The 21,671-nt window shown below is 32.2% G+C and overlaps 3 protein-coding genes and 1 non-coding gene across 6 annotated transcripts; 1 reads left to right on the forward strand and 3 right to left on the reverse strand.

The window, feature by feature from the left end:
• Positions 1-1,756: 1,756 nt before the first annotated feature.
• On the forward strand, positions 1,757-6,233 carry LOC114191333 (exonuclease DPD1, chloroplastic/mitochondrial-like). 3 transcript variants are annotated; one of them, XM_085665150.1, is made up of 4 exons: positions 1,757-1,894; positions 2,701-3,291; positions 3,875-4,077; positions 4,154-6,121. In XM_085665150.1, the coding sequence occupies exons 2-4, from the start codon at positions 2,717-2,719 to the stop codon at positions 4,372-4,374; spliced, it is 999 nt and encodes a 332-aa protein (XP_085521276.1). In that variant the 5' UTR covers positions 1,757-1,894; positions 2,701-2,716; the 3' UTR covers positions 4,375-6,121. The 3 variants fall into 3 exon arrangements, with proteins under 3 accessions (XP_085521276.1, XP_085521277.1, XP_027936303.2); XM_085665151.1 differs by having other exon boundaries at positions 1,788-1,894; positions 2,717-3,291; positions 4,013-4,077; positions 4,154-6,233; XM_028080502.2 differs by having other exon boundaries at positions 1,788-1,894; positions 2,717-3,291.
• Positions 5,292-5,365, reverse strand: TRNAT-AGU (transfer RNA threonine (anticodon AGU)). The gene has a single exon. It is a non-coding gene; the product is annotated as a tRNA-Thr (tRNA).
• Positions 6,234-6,361: 128 nt separating the features above from the next.
• LOC114189767 (syntaxin-43-like) lies at positions 6,362-11,771 on the reverse strand. The gene is made up of 8 exons (XM_028078448.2): positions 11,452-11,771; positions 10,699-10,981; positions 8,601-8,690; positions 7,543-7,620; positions 7,250-7,327; positions 7,099-7,164; positions 6,937-7,017; positions 6,362-6,844 (listed from the first exon to the last, which is right to left on the reverse strand). Exons 1-8 carry the CDS (start codon positions 11,652-11,654, stop codon positions 6,737-6,739), a joined length of 987 nt encoding a protein of 328 aa, XP_027934249.2. The 5' UTR covers positions 11,655-11,771; the 3' UTR covers positions 6,362-6,736.
• A 7,410-nt stretch (positions 11,772-19,181) lies between these two features.
• On the reverse strand, positions 19,182-20,445 carry LOC114191665 (uncharacterized). The gene is made up of 2 exons (XM_028080997.2): positions 19,821-20,445; positions 19,182-19,584 (listed from the first exon to the last, which is right to left on the reverse strand). The coding sequence occupies exons 1-2, from the start codon at positions 20,428-20,430 to the stop codon at positions 19,547-19,549; spliced, it is 648 nt and encodes a 215-aa protein (XP_027936798.2). The 5' UTR covers positions 20,431-20,445; the 3' UTR covers positions 19,182-19,546.
• Positions 20,446-21,671: the final 1,226 nt, after the last annotated feature.

The following is a 21,671-nucleotide window of genomic DNA, read 5'->3' on the forward strand; positions in this document are numbered from 1 at the left end:
AGTGACACTGACACGTGGCATTACAATGCCACATGGAACTGACAATGCCACGTGTCACACACAGGGACTTGACACGTGGCATTTTTAATTTTTAAAAAAAAAAATTTAAAATAAAAAAATTTAAAATAAAAAAAAAATTAAATTTTTTTAAAAAAAAAATCAAAAAAACCACATATTGACACGTGGCACGTTGACTAACGGCGTTAGTCAACTCTGTCTGAAAGAGACCTAATTGAAGCAATTTTCAAAAGTTGGGATGCAATTGACACTTTTTTAAAAGCGGGTACCAATTTAACACTCTAGTACTAAACTGGGTACCTTACGATTAATTAAACCTAAAAAAAATTTTGGAGGTGTAGAAGAAATATTGGGGTGCAAGAAAAAAACCCATTGACTTAAGTTCATCAACCCTAATGGACTTGATTTAATTCTTTTGACTTTTAGTTGACTTTGCATACTTCTTGTTAAAACGGACTTGGCTTTAAGGATGGTAATAATGGGACAAGTTGGGTATTGGGTACGAGATTTATTATACCATTTTATCTTGATATAAAAGTTTATCTCATTTATATAATATATCTAATGAATATAAATTTTTATTTTACCGGATAAAGAGTATATGTGTATTTTGATTCATACATAATTAGTTTTTGATGTTTATATCAATTAATTACTTCCTTATAAATATACGGAAACATAATTATAAATTATAAAGTATTTAATAATAAAAAACATATTTTTATTTATTTAATATTATAAACAAACAGAAACATAATTATAAATCATAAAGTATTTAATATTAAAAAACATATTTTTATTTATTTAATATTAAATATTTAAAAACAAATTATAATTATAATGAAATAATTATATAAAATATTATATGGATACACATAAATGAACAAATTAATAAAATAAATTTTAAAAAAATTATAAAATAAAATAAATATTTATGTTTAAAAATATTTAAAATGTTTATTAAATTTATGATAATAACTATTAGATTATTATATTATAGTAAATAAAATATTTTTATATCATTGTAATAATAAAATTATAATAATGAATTAAAATATAACAATAATTACATAAAAATATCAAAATGATATTTATATTATAATAAATAATAAATAAAAATATTAAAAGTAAGTTAAATGATAATTGTATATTTAAAAGTAATTTGATATAATGGAGAAAAATATATGTTAATTAAAAATAAGATAAGATAAAAAGTAGATCGAAAATAATAATAATTATTTTAACAATTGAACTTGATATGTATATAATGCGTTGTACCAAATTAATTAATATCTTTAAGATTGATCAATGTTAGTATAATAACTAGAAAAGAAACGTACAAAAAATAGTGGAAATTGTAAAGAGGATTTATTAAAATCAAGGGCCCACCAGGGGGAATTTATTTTACAAGTTTGTGAAAACGATTTCTGTAAACAATAAAAAAAGTTAAAAAATATGATATAAAAAATGAAGTATTTAGTTCAAACTCCACCTCCCACACAACATATGTACCAACATATGTGAGCACTATCAGAATGAAAAAAAATATAAATAGTAGAAGAAGAATTAGAAAGTAAGCTGCTTGTAATTAATTTTTAAGTAAAATAAAGTTTTAAAAAATAAGTTACAAAATAAAGATGCTTAATTAATTTTAAAAAACATGTAGAAATATTGTGTTTGTAGAAATAAGACAACAAGTGAATCAATCATGGAAAAAGTGAAAAGGAAAACGGAACCTTGTTGAGTCCTTTACTCCGTTTCTAGATATTCACAATGTTAACCTCTGCAGTTCTTACAAATGCTTTTTGTTTTGTGTCTAGCTACATTCAAAACCTCCTCTTCCTTGCACTTGCATTGCCAGAGAATTTTTGAACTGGTTAGTCTTCAAGTTTCATTCTTCTAAGCCACCCTAATGCTGCACCCTTCATTTCTTTCTTCACTTTCACACCATAAAATGGTCACCGAGTCGATCATCTCACCTTTCTCTGTGTTTTTTCTTTTTCTGTTAACTCATTTTAAGTTCAAGTTGCGATTTTTTTCATACATCGAAAAAAAAATGGTCTTTTTTCTTCTTAAATAGTTGACCCTTAGTATTTTCTTGTTCATTATGTCACAGACCTATCATTTTATACTGTATTGTAATATGGTAAAGTTTTCACCTTTTTTATTTTTTCACCTCTTTGAAACTGCAATTTATTTGACACAATGCACTATGAATTATTGTTATACTGTAACACATAGCTTGTTGTTTGCCTATTATCTATTATGCATGCATGTTCATATTTTGTATTGATGCAGAGATGATATGGACCAAAATAATGCTAAATTTCATTTTTTAGATTGTTTAAATAGGATACAAGAAATGGAACCTAAGGGGATGATGTCTCATCCAATTCCATTCTGTTGGAATACTCTGAGTGAAAACTTGTCTCTATTTCTCAGAAGATTTTGTTGTTAACACGATTTTAATTCAACATTGAGTTCATTCTGAGTTCTTAGACAATGGGTTTTGGCAATGTTGTGTTCTGCTTAGAGGAAAAGTTATGATTTTTTTTTTCTTGGTACACAGGATATGATATGTGAGTGTATCAGATGAATCCTTCTATCCAACCCCACTTTTCTTTTTTATTTGACACTTTATTCATTTTTCATTAATTTATTTCTATTTCTTTGATAATTCAGCATTTATTGAATTCAGATGAGGACAGGGTCTTCTACTTTCTCCCTATTGCAAGCACCCAGATGCAGCATTATGCGGTTTTATCAAGATGAAGCATTATGCGGTTTTATCAAGATTTATGGAAACAACTCTAGCATCAAACTACTTGGTTCTAGAATTTATGTGCCTGAGAGAGGATTCCCTACTAAGTGGATTAAAAGACTTGTAACTACAAGAGCAGAAGGAAGTAAACAAAATTGGAACACTAAATCAAGAAGTACTAAGCATGAAAGTTTTAGAGAGGAGATTTTAGCAAGTGCTACAGTGAATGTAAACACGACAGAGCTAGATCGGTTGCAGAAAATTCAATGGCCTGAAGTACAAGAAATTGCTCAGTGTAAAAACTTATCTGACATACTCACCGTTATTGTTTTTGATCTTGAGACCACTGGGTATAGCAGAGTAAATGATCGGATCATTGAGATTGCACTTCGAGATCTCCAAGGTGGTCACCACAGCACTTTCCAAACTCTTGTAAATCCACAATGCCATGTTCCTAATTCTCACATTCATGGAATTGCTACTCATATGGTGAACCGAACTGATGTGCCAAGGTAATAAATCTACTATATTGGTTTTTTCACATAATGTGTTGTGTTCCTTGTTTATGCTTGCTTCTTAAAGTAAAACCATTTTCTTTATTTTTTTACTCATCAAATTAGTAAAGAGATGTTGAAAATCCAACTGAGTTTAAGTTTTACATTGAATAAAAATAGAAAGTTGAACAAAACATATAAGGTAGAAGACCCATAATCTTATTATCTTAAGATTTTGAGTTGAAGTGATGTTGCTCTCTCATGTGATTTGATTCAAGTCTCATTGGTTTTGTATTTTTCAAGTGAATTTTCTCCCTTGATAAATTCATTAAAAGAGACCAAGTGCAACAAATTAAAACAGCTTAAATTTTCAACAGTTCTGATATGGTGCTTGAATTTTCGTATCCTTTCATAATCTCTGAATTTGACTGATGCATGGTTGCGTGACTAAATGATTGTGGTAACAACTCTACGAAAGCGTGGAGGAAACAAACTATTCTTTATCATGTTAGCCTCCAAGTTCCTTATTCGCGACATGTTCCAAAATGATCATGATGAAAGACATATTTTTTGGTTTTGTTGTCTCCTAAACTTGTTTTAGGATGGAAGAGCTGGTACCGATCTTGTTGCAATACATTAGAAACCGTGAGAAACATGGTGGATATGTATTATGGGTTGCACATAATGCTCGCACTTTTGATGCACCTTTCCTCATCCACGAGTTCATTCGATGTTCCAGGGAGATTCCTCGAAATTGGCTGCTTCTGGACACTCTTCCTCTGGCACGTGAACTGATAAAGTCTGGTATGATATTCTCTCTATTTTGTCACATCATAGAACAAAAACACTTGATGTTGACTTTGCATATGTTTCTGTGTAGGAACAAACCTTTCTTCAGCGTCACTGGTTGCCCTTCGTGAGTTTTACAGAGTTGAAGTGGATGGATCAGCCCACAGAGCCATGGTAGATGTGAACACATTGTCCCAGGTACTTCCCATGTTGACCTCTGATCTGAAGTTGACTTTATCCAGCCTTGTCAAAAAATCTTTCAATTTCTCACATTTGATGATAAGGGCTAAGAAAACGAAAAATTCACACTAGTAACAAAATGTCAGTGTGGAAATGGGGCAAGATTGATGTAGGGAGATAGTGGTTGAAATGGCTGGACATGGTGTGCAAATGTTAACTTGGATTTCAAAATTCATAGTTGTATTGTATACAAAGGACAAAATGCTTTGGTTGAGTCTTGAACTCAAGACACCACTTCTGCTTACTAAACGGGTGGCCAGACCAGCTGAGCTACAAATAAAAAATCTTAGACATAAATCTGTATTGATTATAAATCTCAACTATTGAGAATTACAAATTGACATAGCAAGAATTATAGAATGTTTTATACCAAAATTTACTATTCCTCTCAAAATTACAACTTAAATAAGTAGTATTTTAATAAGACCAATAAAGAGAGAGAATGTTATAACTATAACCGATAGTAAAAACTCGAAATAACTAGTGATAGTGGACATATTGAGAATTGTAAATGTCTTATACCAAAATTTATTATTACTCTCAAAATTTTCATATTTAGTTTAGTGAAAGTCGATAAATATAGATAAGGTTAACTATAACCGATAGTAAAAACTCGAAATAACTAGTGCTTAGTGCTCAAAAAAATAAAAAACCTTAAACATAAATTTGTATTGATCATAAATCTTAACGATCGAGAATTGTAAATTGACATAGTAAGGAATTATAAAATGTTTCATACCAAAATTTACTATTCCTCTCAAAATTACAACTTAAATAAGTAGTATTTTAATAAGACCAATAAATAGAGAGAATGTTATAACTATAACTGATAGTAAAAACTCGAAATAACTAGTGCTTAGTGCTAAAAAAATAAAAAACCTTAAACATAAATCTGAACTGATTATAAATCTCAATGATCGAGAATTGTAAATTGACATAGCTCAAAATTACAACTTAAATATGACTAGCTAAAAACAAGATAAATATGTTGCTTTCATTGAGAGTTGAACTCAAGACCTCCCGCTTACTAAACGGGTGCTCTAACCAACTGAGCTATAAAAGATATTTTGTTAAATGGAATAAAAGTTAATTTTTATATATGAACAATTTGAAAAACTAAAATGGAAAAATTGTTTTTGTTAAGAGTTGAACTCTGCTCTAACAAATTGAGAGGTAGGAAAGGTGTATCTTGAATTGGATGAAAGTTGAATTTCATGGTTAAATTTTATATATGGACACTTTAAATAACTAAAATGAGTTGTAAGCTTTTATTGTTTTATAGTTTTAGGTGCTCTATCCTACTTAGCTAAAAAACTACGATAGCTTATTTTACTGTAGAGGATACAAGATAATTCAATATAGATACGTAATTAATTTAGTTTTTCTTAGCTCAAAATGGATTTAATAACTTGATAAGTCCATACAACTCACTTTAAAAATTTGATTGTAAAGATCTGGTTTTATTGATAAGCATCTTGAACTTTGTTGTATTCGTATTTAACAAATTTTTTACTAATGGAGATATTATTATTATTATTATTATTATATTAAAGTATATTATTATTTTTATTATTTTTAAATGTATTATCAATTTGTTATACATTTCAAATAGGTTGTGAAAGCATTATTGTTTATATATAGCGATGTGGTGTTGCATCGATGGAATTGTATAACACTCGTAAAATGTGTACTAGTCATAATGCATAAGACTCAGCTATTTGTCAGAAATAAGTTGGAAGGTTCGTTCTTTAGTTTTGTAGAAATTGTTACACTTTTTGTAAACTAACATTACTCAATGCAATCATATTTTCAGTTTTATATTTTTCTATCAATTTTTATCTGAGTAGTGTTTTCTAACAAATTACCATTTACGATAAATATTAGATAATTTAAGCTTATGCATGCAGTTCCATTTGGTACTATTTTTACTTTTCACCAATGAATTCAGAATTCTTTCATTAATCAAGGGAACATATATGAAAAGGAGGTGAGAACCGACTTCCGCAGGTTTCATCAATCAATAAATTCAGAATTCTTTTCTCAATCAAAGAAAAAAAAATTGAATGAAAAGGAACTATGCATTCCGCAGGTAAAAAAAATGGCCAGGTAGAGGTTCATACAACCGCTCTATACATTTTTCTGTTCTTCTGTATCCTTTGCTACTATACCACACCAACTTCTAAAAGTTCGTGTGCTTCTACACACCTAATCCACCCTACCTTCCCACTCAGTGGTAAAAAAAAAAAAAATCCAAGAGAATTAATATGGTCTCTACATACAAAAAAAATATGGCTCGTCTACTCCAAAACTGCTTGGTCTTCACTTAAGACAAGTTGCGTTACTATCCGAGTAGACAATGGATATGGTGTCAAATGAAAGGTCGCACAAATGAGGGGTGACCAGATATTAGAAATAAATTGAATATCACCACTGATCACAAAACAATTTCCTTAATGATTAAGAGAACCAACATTACGAAGCACATGATGACAAGCACAGTAGCACACATTACCATACCCCCCTTTTTCTGAGTTCTTTCTGCCTGCAGGTCCCATAAACCAAATAATTATCATAGGGGAAAAGTGATAAGAGAATGAATGCTGCCAAATTAAAATAGTAGAACAGAAGTAGAACCTTCTGCAGCTGTTTAAGCCCATCCTCAACTTTGGTTGCAACATTCTGAATGTTGTAGTCTATTCTATCGACGATGGTTCCCTATGTATAGAAGATGTTAATGATTAAAAAGTGTGGAATAAAGAAATTTGTCAACTTCCTCACAGGAGGGTATCTACTGACCTGGTCTATGACTAGTACTGATAAATCCTTCATGATCTGAGCAAGCTCGTTCACAGATTCCACAACCTACCAAAGAAAACAACGAAAAGGCTCTAAGTCCATCTAGAACACAAAATAAGTCATTAGTTTCATCAATGCAACTTTTACTTACCTGCTGGATCTCTTTTTCTCTTTCTACTGTGAATGTTTCACTTCTCTTCAGCTTGGCCATTTGATGCTCATTAAATACCTACATTTGAATAATTTGATAGCATTAGCAATCAAATAGCATATATCAAACTACGGCAGGGGTATGATAACCATATGGACAATATAATTTGTCAATTAATCTTCCAGCAAATAAATCGCCAATAGTCGAGTATGGAAAAAATTATTGGGCCCACCTATTCTGTACTCAACAAAGAAATAAGCGAACTATAAACAATGAAAAAGAAAAATAAGTACCATATTATCTAAATCATCATCTTCAAATCTTGATTTACCTCCATTCAAGTTGATCTCTAGATCAACTCCATCTTGACCCTGCAACATAATAAAATGATAATCAAAAAGCTTTCAACAAAATTCATCAATTATCTAGTGATGTGTATAACATGAAAATTGAGATCATCTCCAGACAAGAGACAGAGGGAATAAGGTATTGCAGTACAGTTTCCTTCATTATAAAATATTCCTTCAAAACTTCTAAAAAGGAATTTTAAACTTAATCCAATAATACAAAATCAGTTTGTAAAATGAAATTTGCACCTACTTGTATACTGTTATTTTCCATATATCTAATTAATGTGAATCTCCAAAACATTCTTTCATACTGAAAATTGAACATCTTGAGTGAGGGGTTAGATATTTGTGAGTGGTCTGATAGTGATTTAATAAGAGTGATTCAATATGTTCAACAAACCTTGTTATAATAGACTTTAATGTCGGTTTATAGAATGAATCATAAGTCTAACTCCACTTTACAAAACTCACAAAATTAACTACAAGATGAGTTTTATGCCCAATTATATATTTTAATTTAATCATATCTTCACTCGGTGTGAGATCTCCAACATAGATAAAATATCAAGTATACTTTATTACTTGTTATCCAATGGAAAGAAATATCAAGTAATCATTTGGTCACAAAAACAACTAAGTCTTGTTTCACTAGGCGAGGTTAGTTAAATAGACTAAATGATGCCGTTTGACTTGGTTAAAGACCAAAACTTCAAAAATACTATTTACCATGAGATCATTTGGCCACAACAGAGAAAAATAAATTGACGGTGTGGTAAGAAGTTTTCATATAGTACTTTAGATAAGAATTGGAGATTTAATTTACTGAGCTAAATAAAGTGAATCAAATTGATTTGCATGCTTGTTTTGTTTTTTGGGTTTTTTGAATTGTCACTATAAAATCAACTGTGCTAGTTAACAAAAAAACGCCCAGAAAAAAGATGGTACTTTATTTTCTTTGTTAGTCAAGGAAAGAACGGTACAACAACAGGCTTTTCTCTCACCTCTTTCTGTAGTCTGAGGCGCTTTAAATAAGTTGATTGTTTCTTGCGTAGCTCAACAGAGAGGTTTTGAAGGTCAGTAGCAAGAGCTCGCTGCATGCAGTACACAAAATAAGAAAATGTTCAACATGGTACAAGTAGCAAGTTCATAGAATAAGGCAGAAAATGTTTAAAACTTAAGTTCAGACATAAAGATTACACAGTCAAAAGTCAAGCCGACTGAATTTCATGCATAAGTGTTCCAATCATCTTTCTGGTTAAGGAAATTTTAATAAAGTGAACTTTAAGCATCAAACTTAACTCTACAAACCTAAGGTGAGGTTTGAATTCACTTGTATATTAATATTTGGTATTGTCTCTAACTTATATGGACTCTTTAACATCTCGAGCAAACTAAGAAACCCAATATCGGGTGACACAAGACTTGACAAACTTGATTAGAATAAACTCTTACCAACTTTGATGCCATTTTAAGAAAGTGAAATTTAAATGTACCTCAGCTCTATAAAATTAGTTTAATCAAGCAAAATAGTTTATTTGGTTTGAATTCAGTTACATGCGTTCGGGAATGATTTTGCCAAATATTCATGGAAGCTACTACACAGTACTTTAACTTAATGCACATATTAGAGTCACATAACCAAACACCTATTAAACTTTTGGATGACTTCATGCAAACTGTGCAATCGTTAACCACAAGAATACAGTATAAAAGTAATGGTCATCATAGGCCTTTTTCTCATCCCCTCCTTGCTTCGTTCTCATTATAATACTTGACTGCCAGAATAATCTCAACTAAACTTGAAACAGTGATCTGTTAGCTTAGATTGGCACATGATTAATTCAAAATTCGGCAGAATTGTATACAGGAACATGGTATATAGCTACAGTGCATATAACTTTTTCTGCTGCGTTCTAACTTGAGTCCTTTTGGAATAAATTTTTTGGTGCTATTGAAGAATATTGGGTCTATCCTTTCGCCTTTGAACAATTGTACATGACATAATTCAAAGGGTTGATAAAAAAAAGGAGGGAAAGGATTGCGATGGTGTGATTATTTGGTCGAAGCAAATGTACATGCATCTTTAAGGATGTTTGCATGCCCATGGATATTATTGGACGGTATTGTGATTGTCACTAAGCCTTCTGTCTGCACATTCTTAAGGTATAGGCCCATTGATTTATGGGTGTGTTCACACATATTGGGTCTATCCTTTCGCCTTTGAACAATTGTACATGACATAATTCAAAGGGTTGATAAAAAAAAGGAGGGAAAGGATTGCGATGGTGTGATTATTTGGTAGAAGCAAATGTAAATGCATCTTTAAGGATGTTTGCATGCCCATGGATATTATTGGACGGTATTGTGATTGTCACTAAGCCTTTGTCTGCACATTCTTAAGGTATAGGCCCATTGATATATGGGTGTGTTCACACATATCTGATAATAGAGAAGCTGGAACTCTGTTGAACATTGTAGTCTTTTAATTCCAACCTCCCCGCACTGGTTGTAATTCTTTCTTGTTTCTCCAACGATGCACAATAAAGCAATATGCATATATATCCAATACAATGATATGATCATTACAAAAATAGAGGATGTGATATATGCAATATAGATATGTACAAAATCTTCTTAAAAAGAATAAACATACAATTGCAATTCTAAAAATTCAAAGCAAGAGGATGCTTCTTAGACACAACCAAAAAGAAAATATAAATTATAAATCATTGTCATCACTAATCACTGTATATTTCCTAAAGACAAGAATAGTGTCAATCGTATTTCCTATTAAGCATCATCCATAAAAAGGATGAAGTATTGGCCAAGTATCCAAGTATGACGGATACTGAATATGTATTAGATAAAATACCTTTAGTGGATGCAAGCATCGGTTCTTCATAGTTTTACCGGATAAACTTCCTTTCATTACCCCTAAAATATAAAAGCAGCATACCATACCAGTGATACTGTGACATGCTTGGTTAACGAAGAGCCCAAAAGATTTCAAGTTGAATCAAACAAATTCATTGTTTTGGGGCAAAAGCAAAATCCCATCATCTATCCTATTACTATTTTGTACGAGTTCTGCAATTGTACCTGCACGTTTTTCCTGACATTGGAATCCTCAGAAGGCCCAGAAGCAGAAAGTCTCCGGAGTCTCTTCTCCGACCTCTTTATTAAGTCAGTTATCTCGTATGTTAGAGTCTCGATAGCATGTTGGTCTTCTTTCCCATCTCCAAATGACGGCATCAAAGCCTTTGCATGAGCCTTGGCCAACTCTGCCATTTTTGTGCGTGCACGTTGCACATTTGCTGATATTTCTTCCGATAAATCCACCCACGCAGGAGGTAGCCACAAATTGACTGCATTTGGACCCCGACTGTATCCATTGAAAGAATGAACAATCCATCATTTTCAAGTCTTATCTAATAACTTGAAACATGCACGTGTGGAAAGCAGAAGGAAGTGAGATATGCATAATAACTTTATAAGACAAGTTTCCAATTTTAGAAGAAACTATCCATTTCCACTCTAATTCTATTTACCAGCAAAAATTAAGAGTGCACCACATACAAATCATCGGTTAATCCACAAGACTCTCGATAATGCCAGAGATATACTTTACTAATACTAATCTAAAATTCCTTCCGGGTATGGCTTCGTGTTTTGAGTGCCGAGCTTAAGAGCAAATCCGAACACTCGTAGTCCTATATATATAGTTCCTCGCCGTATTCATGTATCAATTAAAAAGCTACGGATCTGATAAATAAAAAACTATTCGGACAATTGATCCACGATAACAACTAAAATCGATGGAATGTGAGATCGTAAGATCTGTATGAAGCGCACCTCGAATTGCCAGGATCATCGGTACTAAGCGGAGCGTAAGAGCGATTAGGATTGAGAAGCGAGGTGCTGACCAATTCGATGACGGGGCCACCGCCACCGCCGCGGGAGGAGGTGGACTGCGGCAGAGAGATGGAGGGAATGCGAACAGTCTTCAACGCATCTCTGTATTTTCTGAAAAGCAGAGTGCGATTTCTCGTCGCCATTCAGATTCAGAACAAATCAAATGAAATGCTTCGTCGTCACAGTCAAACCAGAAACAAAGATCGATCGATCGATCTCCTCTCACGTGATCAAACTTCACCATCTAACGGCCGCTCACGTGCCATCGAAGTTCTTCAATAATAAACACATAATACACGCTCTCTAAAAAAAGTTATATTTCTTTTTTACAAAACTACAAATATTTGTTTTATTCTTTTAAATAATTTAATTTGTTTTTCTTAGCTAATAACAAAATATATTAATTTTAAATTTTTATAATTATTTTGGCACTTTGAATTATTCTTTTATCTTAGGAATTGAACATATATAAAAGGATTTACAATCTTAAATAACTTAGATCCATGTTTAAGCTTTTTAGATTTCAAAAAAGAATAAAATATAATATAATTAATTTATATAAATTTCAATAAATTACTTTAATTTATTATTTTATGTTTATCTATATAATTTTTAACAGATTTATCTTTAATCTTTCTAAAACATGTTTATTTAACATTCTTATATTTGATAACTAACTGCATCAGTCATGTATTTAATATGTATCTATACTTTATATAAAGGCATTCATCATCTTCTCGCTATCCACATTTTATTTTATAGTTTTCATCTTTAATAAATAACTATTTTTTTAAATTAAAATAATTAGTTTATTAACTTTTCCTTTTCTATAACCGTTTTTTATTTTACCATTTTTTTATAATTTAATTATTTTTTAAATTAAAATAATTATTTATAATAAAAAAATTACTTATAAAATAAATAAAATTTATCTTTTATTGTAAAAGTAATTTATATTTACTTTCACAATTATAAATTTATTATTTTTTTATTACAAAAAAATTAACAAATATACTATTTGATAATATAAACATAAGCATTATATATATGAAACATCAAATTTTAACTCCATTTAGAATTATCTTCTTAACTTTTACCATTCCATATATATGTATTTATGTATAAGATACAATTAAAAAAAAACAAGAAATATGAAAATGATAAGTAATTGAGAATTAATATCAATATATATAAAAAAAAGAGATTCTCTCTTTTGTCCACATTTCATAATGTAAATTCTACCCTTTACAATATATTTATTTATTAAATATTTTAAAATTAATGGTTACTTTTATCTATTTTCTATAAATCTGTGTATCATTTTTTTTATTCATCATCAACCATTAATTCCTCTATCCATTTCACTTTATTTTTAATAAATATAAATTTATTTTATATATTAACTTAATAACATTACATTATTATCACCTACTAACATACTAATCACTTATCTTATTTCACTGGTTTGGATTGAGTGGGAACTGGTTCTAAGTTGTGGTCCAACTGATTTTTCTCATGCTTTTAGATGCCAGGAATAAATTTAAGGTTCTAGCTGGTTATAGAGTTTTGATCTTAATGCAGATGTTTAATTCAAGCAATCATTGAGGAATCATACTGAAGTTTGATAATCTTAGGCTCTAAGTATTAGGAATGGACCTACACTTACATTTAAAGAGAACTCCTAGGACATGAATGATTGTGTCTTTATAAATAATGATGGAAGCAATACAAGAGAGGAAAAAAGTGGTGAAATCTAGCTTCAATACGTCTTTATTATCTTGAAGTATATCTACCCCTCAAAATTGTTTTAGCATATCCTTACTCCATTAAATCTACACATTTTATACACTGAATCTGATTTTTCACTTCTCGCTCACCACAAGCACTATTTCATTCAAAACAAACTCGTCTAAACTTTGTGTGTTCTACCAAATCCCTATGGATACGACATTTGTTGTACTACAAACCACCCAATATACTTGTTGGAAATTTTTTTTGCATTGAAGCATCAACAATAACATGTTATTTTCTATAAGTATCTCCTTCAACAACTCCAACAATTATGTGAAATTTTTATTAGTCCATCCATTTCTTGTTTTTAAATTGAATAATTTCAAAATTGCCAACAATCACATAAAGTTAGCGCATCTTGGGTACAATTGCTCCTCTAAATACCACATATTTTATTGCTTGTGACGTTGTAGCGTTGTCTAATACTTCTCTACACTAAGTTCAAATTGTATAAATCCTTACTATACTGAAGATGAACATGTGATCATATATTTTGCCTAAATCTTGGCGTATTTGATTCAAACTAAGAACAAAAGGACAATAATATTTCTTGTTCACAAAGATAGCGTGCTCTTGAACATATTGCAAGAACTCATAAACTCCCTTTTCAAAATTTTCACTAACAAAACGTGCATTCATCTGACTTCAATTTACACTCCATTGGTACCAAACTCCATAATTCGCAAGTTTTAATTCTCACAAGGTCAGACCTTACTCATTTGAAAAAAATATTTTTCATATTTGCTAACAGGTATACGAAGAAGTTTATCATCATAAATTTGATAAAATTTCAGTAACATTTCACATAGATCTGTAAAGCACATGTAATGAAAGTGGTAACTAATGACAACAATCAAGAATGCATCCGGAGAACAACACAAAATTGTTTGAACCGAAATTTTATCAAATTAATGTATAAACTTACAATGCACATGTATTAACAAATTATGATTTTTTTTTTCAAAGTATACAATCAGACAATTCAAGATTTAATACAAACGATCAAAGTTTAATCATGTATATTAAACTCAAACGAAAAATAAGGTTCACTCGATCTCTACATCTAAAATTTTAATAAATCCTAATGTAAACTAACAATGCACCTTTTACATAAAGACCGTGACTCATTACCGGTTGTCATCACCATTGTTTCCATCGTCGTTGAGGTTATTAGTGGGCATGAAAGGTGTGCCCCAACTGTCACTACCCAAGACAATTTCGTCGGGACTTCTTGAGCCCATTCAAAGGGTGGTGATGCCTCATTTGACTCTGATTTGAGTTTATGTGAATTTTTTTGTGTTCCTATGCCAAGCATGTTCTCTTTGTTACGATTCAAAAAACAAGGTTTGAGTCTTTATTATTGTGACACCCCGACTATTATACTAAATAATTATTATTTGATAAAAAGATATGGAATCAATTTTTTTTTTCATAAGATTATCCTTGAGAGAACATTAATAATAACATAACTTCATATTCATATATATAGTATACATCTCTATAATTGTTCATAAAATATTACAAAAATATATATTTGTTAAATATTAAGAGTCCTACATCAGAATAGAAGATTTTCTATATTTTTAACATCTCCTAAAGATATTAATAGAAATTATCCATGAGTCAATCTTCAGAAGATCCACCAATAATATCCCGAACAACTCTCACTGAGCAGGTTCCTCTTCTGCTCATGCAACAGGTACATATGAAAGAAAAATATGAAAGGAGTGAGGTCTTTATAAGCCTTAAATATCAATCTTAATAAACTCAACAAACAATGCAGACACCGGGGGCCTAGATTTGGACCTACAACCACAAAACTTCATCTTGTTTTACCAGACATATGGATCCATATTTCACTTCTGATGATCCAATCTGAACATCAAAAGTTACTTTGGGAAGTGATTAGGTAGTTGAGTATTTCTCATAAAACATTGGTACAATCATAATTATTTCTTTCTCGAGAATATTAGCCATTCATCGGCTCACAAAAGAGATATATACTCACTACCTAACCTTGGCGATGCCGAGCAGGTATCGGATAGTCCCAAGTTTGGCCTATGAATATCCTAGTCCAGTGCGCTATTCTGAACTATCCAGATATTCACCTACTTGGTAAAACTTCCTTAGACCCCACCATGGTCCCTGCCTTTCATCCCGCAGTGTACCAAACTGTGACTTCCCAAATACAACCACTTTGACACTGGTTTAATCTCAACTTATTGAAACCAGACTTAACTCTTACTTAACTGACATACTCTTGGATATTTTCAAAGGTCATAAAATGTGATGACTATCAAATCATGTCATTGTATAAACCATACACAAAGAATATAAAACAAAATAAAATGTACATGTAATTTTCTTATATTCAAGCTCACTGAATAAAATAATATTTACTTTCACTTCACATTTTTTTAATTATAAAATAATGATAAAATAAGAATCAAAGCAAGAACTTTAAATAAATAATTAGATAAAGATTAGAACGTTATAAGTAAATATAATAACAAAATATAAATTAAACAGGACCCGTGCGTAACTGGAGATAAAAATAAAATAAAATAAATACATAGGACCAGTGCGTAACTGGAGATAAATAAAATAAAATAAATAAATAGGACCAGTGCGTAACTGGAGATAAATAAAATAAAATAAATAAATAGGACCAGTGCGTAACTGGAGATAAATAAAATAAAATAAATAAATAGGACCAGTGCGTAACTGGAGATAAATAAAATAAACTAAATAAATAGGACCAGTGCGTAACTGGAGATAAATAAAATAAAATAAATAAATAGGACCAGTGCGTAACTGGAGATAAGTAAAATAAAATAAATAAATAGGACCAGTACGTAACTGGAGATAAATAAAATAAAATATATAAATAGGACCAGTACGTAACCGGAGATAAATAAAATAAATAGGATCAGTGCGTTACTAAAGATTAAATAAAATAAATAAATAGAATCAATACATATTTGGAGATTAAATAAAATAAATAAATAAACAGGATCATTGGACATTAAATAAAATAAATATAAGAGGATAATAAATGAAAATAAGTTAAATGAAAGTAAATAAAATAATATATGAGTCAAAATAAATAAAAGATTAATATAAAACCCATGAGCTTATCAAGATTAATATATAAGAGCTTAACCTCACTCCCCCTTACCTTATTGATTGAAGAGCACACTAATAATATTTGAAGAGGACTAGGATCTCTTTGAATCTTTGCTCTAAATTTTTTTTTTCTCTATTTTCTCTTTCCCTCTCTTCTTTCTCTTTCTCTTTCTCTTTCTCTCTCTTCTTTCTTTCTTTCTCTTTCTCTTTCTCTCTCTTCTTTCTTTCTTTCTTTCTTTCTCTCTTTCTCACTTTCTCACTTTTTCTCCTTTTCTTTCTCTCTCCCATAACTTCTCATCTCATACGTATATATAAGCCTATACATGCTTATCTTTCTCAAGTCATCATTAATTAATGTTTATCTCTTAGGTTTTTTTTTTTTTTTCTTCTTCTTATCTTTTCTCATCTTATCTTCTTTTTTTTTTCTTTTCTTCTTATCTTTTCTACTTATCTTTTCTTCTTATCTTCTTATCCTTTCTTATCCTTTTCTTTTTTTTTTCTTTTTCTTTTCTATATTTTTTTTTCTCTTTTAAAAATTCTTCATATATTTTTTTTTACACATACCTATTTAATAATATTTTTAATGCTTAAACTACATCATAATAAAATACAAAACGTTAGTAAAAATAGAATATTTTCTAAATGTTTTATTTAAAATAAATAATACAGTTTATAAAAAAAAGGATGTTACAATTATCTTTTTCTCGTATGTTTTTTATTTTATTTCAAAGTCTGGTATTAGTGCTTTTATAAAGGAACTTTATCATAGTGCTTTTTTTTTTCTCGTGTTTTTTTCTTCAAGTTTACCGTTTAAAAAGAAAAAAAAGAAAAAATAGGCACACTACAAAGAGTCATCAGTCCTGACCCTAACCCTAAAGAAGGGATCCCATACATGATAATAAAAACATTATATTTCAACATTTCCCCTCAAGCGGGAGCATATAGATCATATGCTCCAAGCTTGGAACATATAAATTGAATTCTAGGCCCTCTTAAAGATTTAGTTAGAATGTCTGCAAGTTGTTCATTAGAGCCGACAAACTCAGTAACAAGATCCTTGGATAGTAATTTCTCTCTAACAAAATGACAATCAATTTCTATATGCTTTGTTCTCTCATGAAACACCGGATTGGAGGCAATGTGAAGGGCTGCTTGATTGTCACAACATAACTTCATCTGCTCATTTTCTCAAAATTTCAACTCTTGAAGGAGTTGTTTAATCCACACTAGTTCACATGTAGCTAGAGCTATAGATCGATATTCCGCCTCTGCACTAGATCGAGCAACAACACTTTGTTTCTTACTTTTCCAAGAAACAAGGTTCCCTCTAAGGAATACACAATACCCTGTGGTAGATCTTCTATCAATTGGACAACCAACCCAATCTGCATCACAATACGCTACAACTTGAGTACTTCCCTTGTTCTCATACAACAATCTTTGTCCTGGGTTCCCTTTTACATATCTGAGAATGCGAATCACAGCATTCCAATGATCAATGTGGGGATTTTGCATAAATTGACTTACAACTCCCACTGGATAAGAAAGATCAGGTCTTGTTATAGTAAGGTAGATGAGTTTTCCAACCAACCTTCTATATCTCTCTGGATCTGAGAAAAGTTCACCTTGATCTCTTGTTAACTTTTGATTTGAGTCCATAGGACTATCAATGGGCTTGCAATTTGTCAGGCCTGTTTCCTCCAAAATATCAAGAGCATATTTTTTCTGTGCAATGATGACACCTTCTTTTGATTGTGCCACTTCAATGCTAAGGAAATATTTAAGACGACCCAGGTCTTTGGTCTGAAAGTGGCTAAACAAATGGTTCTTCAATTGAGCAATTCTAGTGATATCATTTCCTGTGATAACAATATCATCAACAAAAACCATAAGATAAACACATTTGTCAGGAGAAGTATGACCATAAAATACTGAATGATCCGCTTCACAACGTTTCAATCCAAAATTCTGCGCAACACGACTAAATTTACCAAACCAAGCTCGAGGAGATTGCTTCAAGCCATAGAGAGAACGATGTAACTTACAAACTAACCCAGACTCCCCCTGAGCAACAAACCCAGGAGGTTGCTCCATGTATATCTCCTCTTCCAGATCACCATGAAGAAAGGCATTTTTAATGTCCAACTGATACAGAGGCCATTGGCGAATGACAGCCATAGCAAGGAAAAGACGAACAGAACTGGTTTTAGCCACAGGAGAAAAAGTATCACAGTAGTCAAGGCCATAAACCTGAGTATACCCCTTAGCTACGAGACGGGCTTTGAGTCGATCTACAGCACCAGTAGGACCAACCTTAATAGCCTTTGCAGAAAGTTTATCAAGACCTGGAGAGACATTATGAACAAAACAAGTACATCCAAACACACATGGAGAGACACGATACAAAGGATCATTTGGAAAAATTATCGAGTGAGGAACTTTATTTTCAATAGAAGAAGAAGGTATCCTATTGATTAGAAAACAAGCAGTGAGGACTGTATCTCCCCAATGATGAACAGGAACATTAGTATTCAACATTAGAGAGCGTGCAGTTTCGATAAGGTGTCTACTCTTTCTTTCGGCTATGCCATTTTGTTGTGGAGTGTGAGGACATGTTGACTGATGTAAAATTCCATGGGAAGATAAAAATGAGGAAAACGCAGCAGAAAAATATTCCTTAGCATTATCACTTCTGAGAATTTTAATTGTCTTCCCAAATTGGTTCTTAATTTCATTAAAGAAGGACACAAATATGGATAAAAGTTCAGATCTTTCTTTCATTAGATAAACCCAAGTACAACGAGAGAATTCATCAATGAACGTTACAAAATAGTTAAAACCAAAAGAAGTGACACGACTTGGCCCCCAAACATCAGAATGAATAGTAGAAAAAGCAAAATTACATCGTGTCTCAGACTTTTTAGGGAAGGAAGATCTAACATGCTTTCCTAACTGACACGATTCACAATCTAAGGCTTGAATGTGTTTGAGACTTGGAACCATCATCTTCAACTTGGACAAACTTGGGTGACCCAAACGATCATGCAAAAGTTTTGGGGATGAAGTTGCAAAATAGGATACCGAGGAGCTTGGTTTTAGGAAATAAAGTCCCCGTGACTCATGTCCTTCTCCAATCAGACGACCCGTACCATGTTCCTGTATAGCAAAGGAATTAGCAATAAAGGTTACAGAACAATTTAAGGAACGAGTCAATTGACTCAAGGAGATTAAATTGTAAGGACAATGAGGAATGTACAAAACATAGTTTAAATTTAGTGAAGGAGATAAAGAAACTTTGCCAATTCCTTGAGATGCCACTTTGGATCCACTTGCAACAGTAATAAAATGAGGAATTTTGGGAGAGGAAATGGAGGAAAATGAGGAAATGTTACCAGAGACATGATCGGAGGCACCTGAATCAAGAATCCATGGACTAAGACCTTCCACAGATTGAGAAATGCATGCAGTTGACATTGAAGAGGATGGGTCAGGATTGTTGGATTTCTCAGATTTGTACCTCAAAAATTCTTGGTACTCTTCATCAGAAAATCTAGATTCTGAATGATCAGACTTGGACACATGAGCAGCTTTATCAGGAAAACCATGTAAGGAATAACACTTGTCTTGGGTATGGCCCATTCTATTACAATATGAGCATTGAGGACGCCCACTTCGACCACCACGTCCTCCACAGTTGCTCCGACCTCCTCCTCTTCCTCGTGGTGCTACCATTGCTGATGTTTCAAAAACATCAGTTGAACTTTCATCTTTGACCAATGTAGGTACACGAAGAAGTCTAGTAACTAAGTTGTCCATTGAAGGAATTTGATCACCAGCTAAAACTTGATCACACACATGATCAAAAGTCGAGTGCAGGCTCCTCAAAATTAAGACCATGTAAAACTTATCAAGTTTTTTGTTGATATCGTCTAATGAATTAGCCACAAAAAAACTCTTCAATTCTTCTACTGCAGCCCTAGCCTTTCCTATATGAGAAACCATATCATGATTGATTTGCTTGAGTGAGGCTACTCTTTGAGTTGCATCAAAAAGGTGCTGAAGTCGTTAGCAAAAATGTTTTGTGCCCTTTTCCAAAAAGAGAAGCATGTCTTGTAAGGTCTCAAAATGTCTAACACCCCTTGCTCAACCGATTGCCATAAAACAGCACACAAATGAAAATCCAATTTCTGCCACTTAGGTTTCTCTTCCTCTGAAATAGTAGAGACCTCTTTTTCAAGATGATCATGATAGCCTTGACCAAGAAACCAGAACTCCACCGAAGCTGACCAAGAGGAGTAATTTGTCCAGTTCAGTTTTGCAGAAGTAATAATAGGAGTAGCTGACAGAGAGGGAGCCATTCCAGCCGTAGAAGCCATTAAAAAAAACTTAACTTTTGAGGAGAAACCCTAGGTACAAGCTATGGCCACTGAAACAGAGAAACAAGAGCACAAATAGACCCAGGAGGCTCCAGCGAGTCGAACGACAGTGGCGCGGCACGATTCCAGCGCCGGGAAGGTGGCGCGTGGTGAACACGCGCTTGAAGGCCGCCGGAGAGTGGTGGCGCGTGCGGAGGATTCCGGGGACCTGACTTGCGGTGATGGGTTGCGCTCCTCGAGGCGCACCTAACCCTGACTTCGCCGGAGTAGACACGTCAGCGACGGCGGATGGCACGGCGGACGGTGGCGGAAGACGGCGAACAACGACAGTCACTGTGACAAACAGTGAAGAGGAACTAGAGAAGATGTTCTGGCTCTTGATACCAACTTGAAGAGGTTTTAGAGAAATGAAACAGTGAAAAAAACTATCACTGTTACTGTTTTACCATTGTTTATATAAGAAAAAATAGACAGAATACAAAGAGTCATCAGTCCTAACCCTAACCCTAAAGAAGGGATCCCATACATGATAATAAAAACATTACATTTCAACAAAAACAATGACTCATACCCTACCCATGAAAGGTAAGAGTATATTGGCCCTTTCTGTCAGGGTGTTTTGATTCTCTATTTGAGAGCAACTGATCATACCCTACGTTCTTCAATTTGTATGTTAAGATGACTAATGAACAACTCATTAGAGATGCAAGTGGTACTAGTTTACCCATATGCAGATATGAAAATACAACTTTAGACCCATCTATTGTATTAAAATATGGTATATATGTGCCGCAACTGATCAATAATCTTATCTCTATAAAAAAGCTTACAAAATATTTGAATTGTTCAGTAGCATTCTTTTTCTAT

Source organism: Vigna unguiculata, chromosome 7 (assembly GCF_037176805.1).
Source record: "Vigna unguiculata cultivar grain cowpea cultivar isolate G323 ecotype 2 chromosome 7, ASM3717680v1, whole genome shotgun sequence".
NCBI classification, from domain to species: Eukaryota; Viridiplantae; Streptophyta; class Magnoliopsida; order Fabales; family Fabaceae; genus Vigna; species Vigna unguiculata.

What these genes read in the sequence shown, in the direction of transcription:
- LOC114191665 (XM_028080997.2), bottom strand. Translation starts at nt 20,430, where the DNA reads ATGGTTTCTCATATAGGAAAGGCTAGGGCTGCAGTAGAAGAATTGAAG. An exon ending in TGCCTCCGATCATGTCTCTG is followed by an intron (nt 19,585 to 19,820) that starts GTAACATTTCCT and finishes TTTGCTATACAG; the next exon opens with GAACATGGTACGGGTCGTCT.
- LOC114189767 (XM_028078448.2), bottom strand. Translation starts at nt 11,654, where the DNA reads ATGGCGACGAGAAATCGCACTCTGCTTTTCAGAAAATACAGAGATGCG. An exon ending in GCCTCAGACTACAGAAAGAG is followed by an intron (nt 7,621 to 8,600) that starts GTGAGAGAAAAG and finishes ATTATGTTGCAG; the next exon opens with GGTCAAGATGGAGTTGATCT. An exon ending in GGCTTAAACAGCTGCAGAAG is followed by an intron (nt 6,845 to 6,936) that starts GTTCTACTTCTG and finishes TGGGACCTGCAG; the next exon opens with GCAGAAAGAACTCAGAAAAA.
- LOC114191333 (XM_028080502.2), top strand. Translation starts at nt 1,817, where the DNA reads ATGCTTTTTGTTTTGTGTCTAGCTACATTCAAAACCTCCTCTTCCTTG. An exon ending in GCCAGAGAATTTTTGAACTG is followed by an intron (nt 1,895 to 2,716) that starts GTTAGTCTTCAA and finishes TATTGAATTCAG; the next exon opens with ATGAGGACAGGGTCTTCTAC. An exon ending in ACGTGAACTGATAAAGTCTG is followed by an intron (nt 4,078 to 4,153) that starts GTATGATATTCT and finishes GTTTCTGTGTAG; the next exon opens with GAACAAACCTTTCTTCAGCG.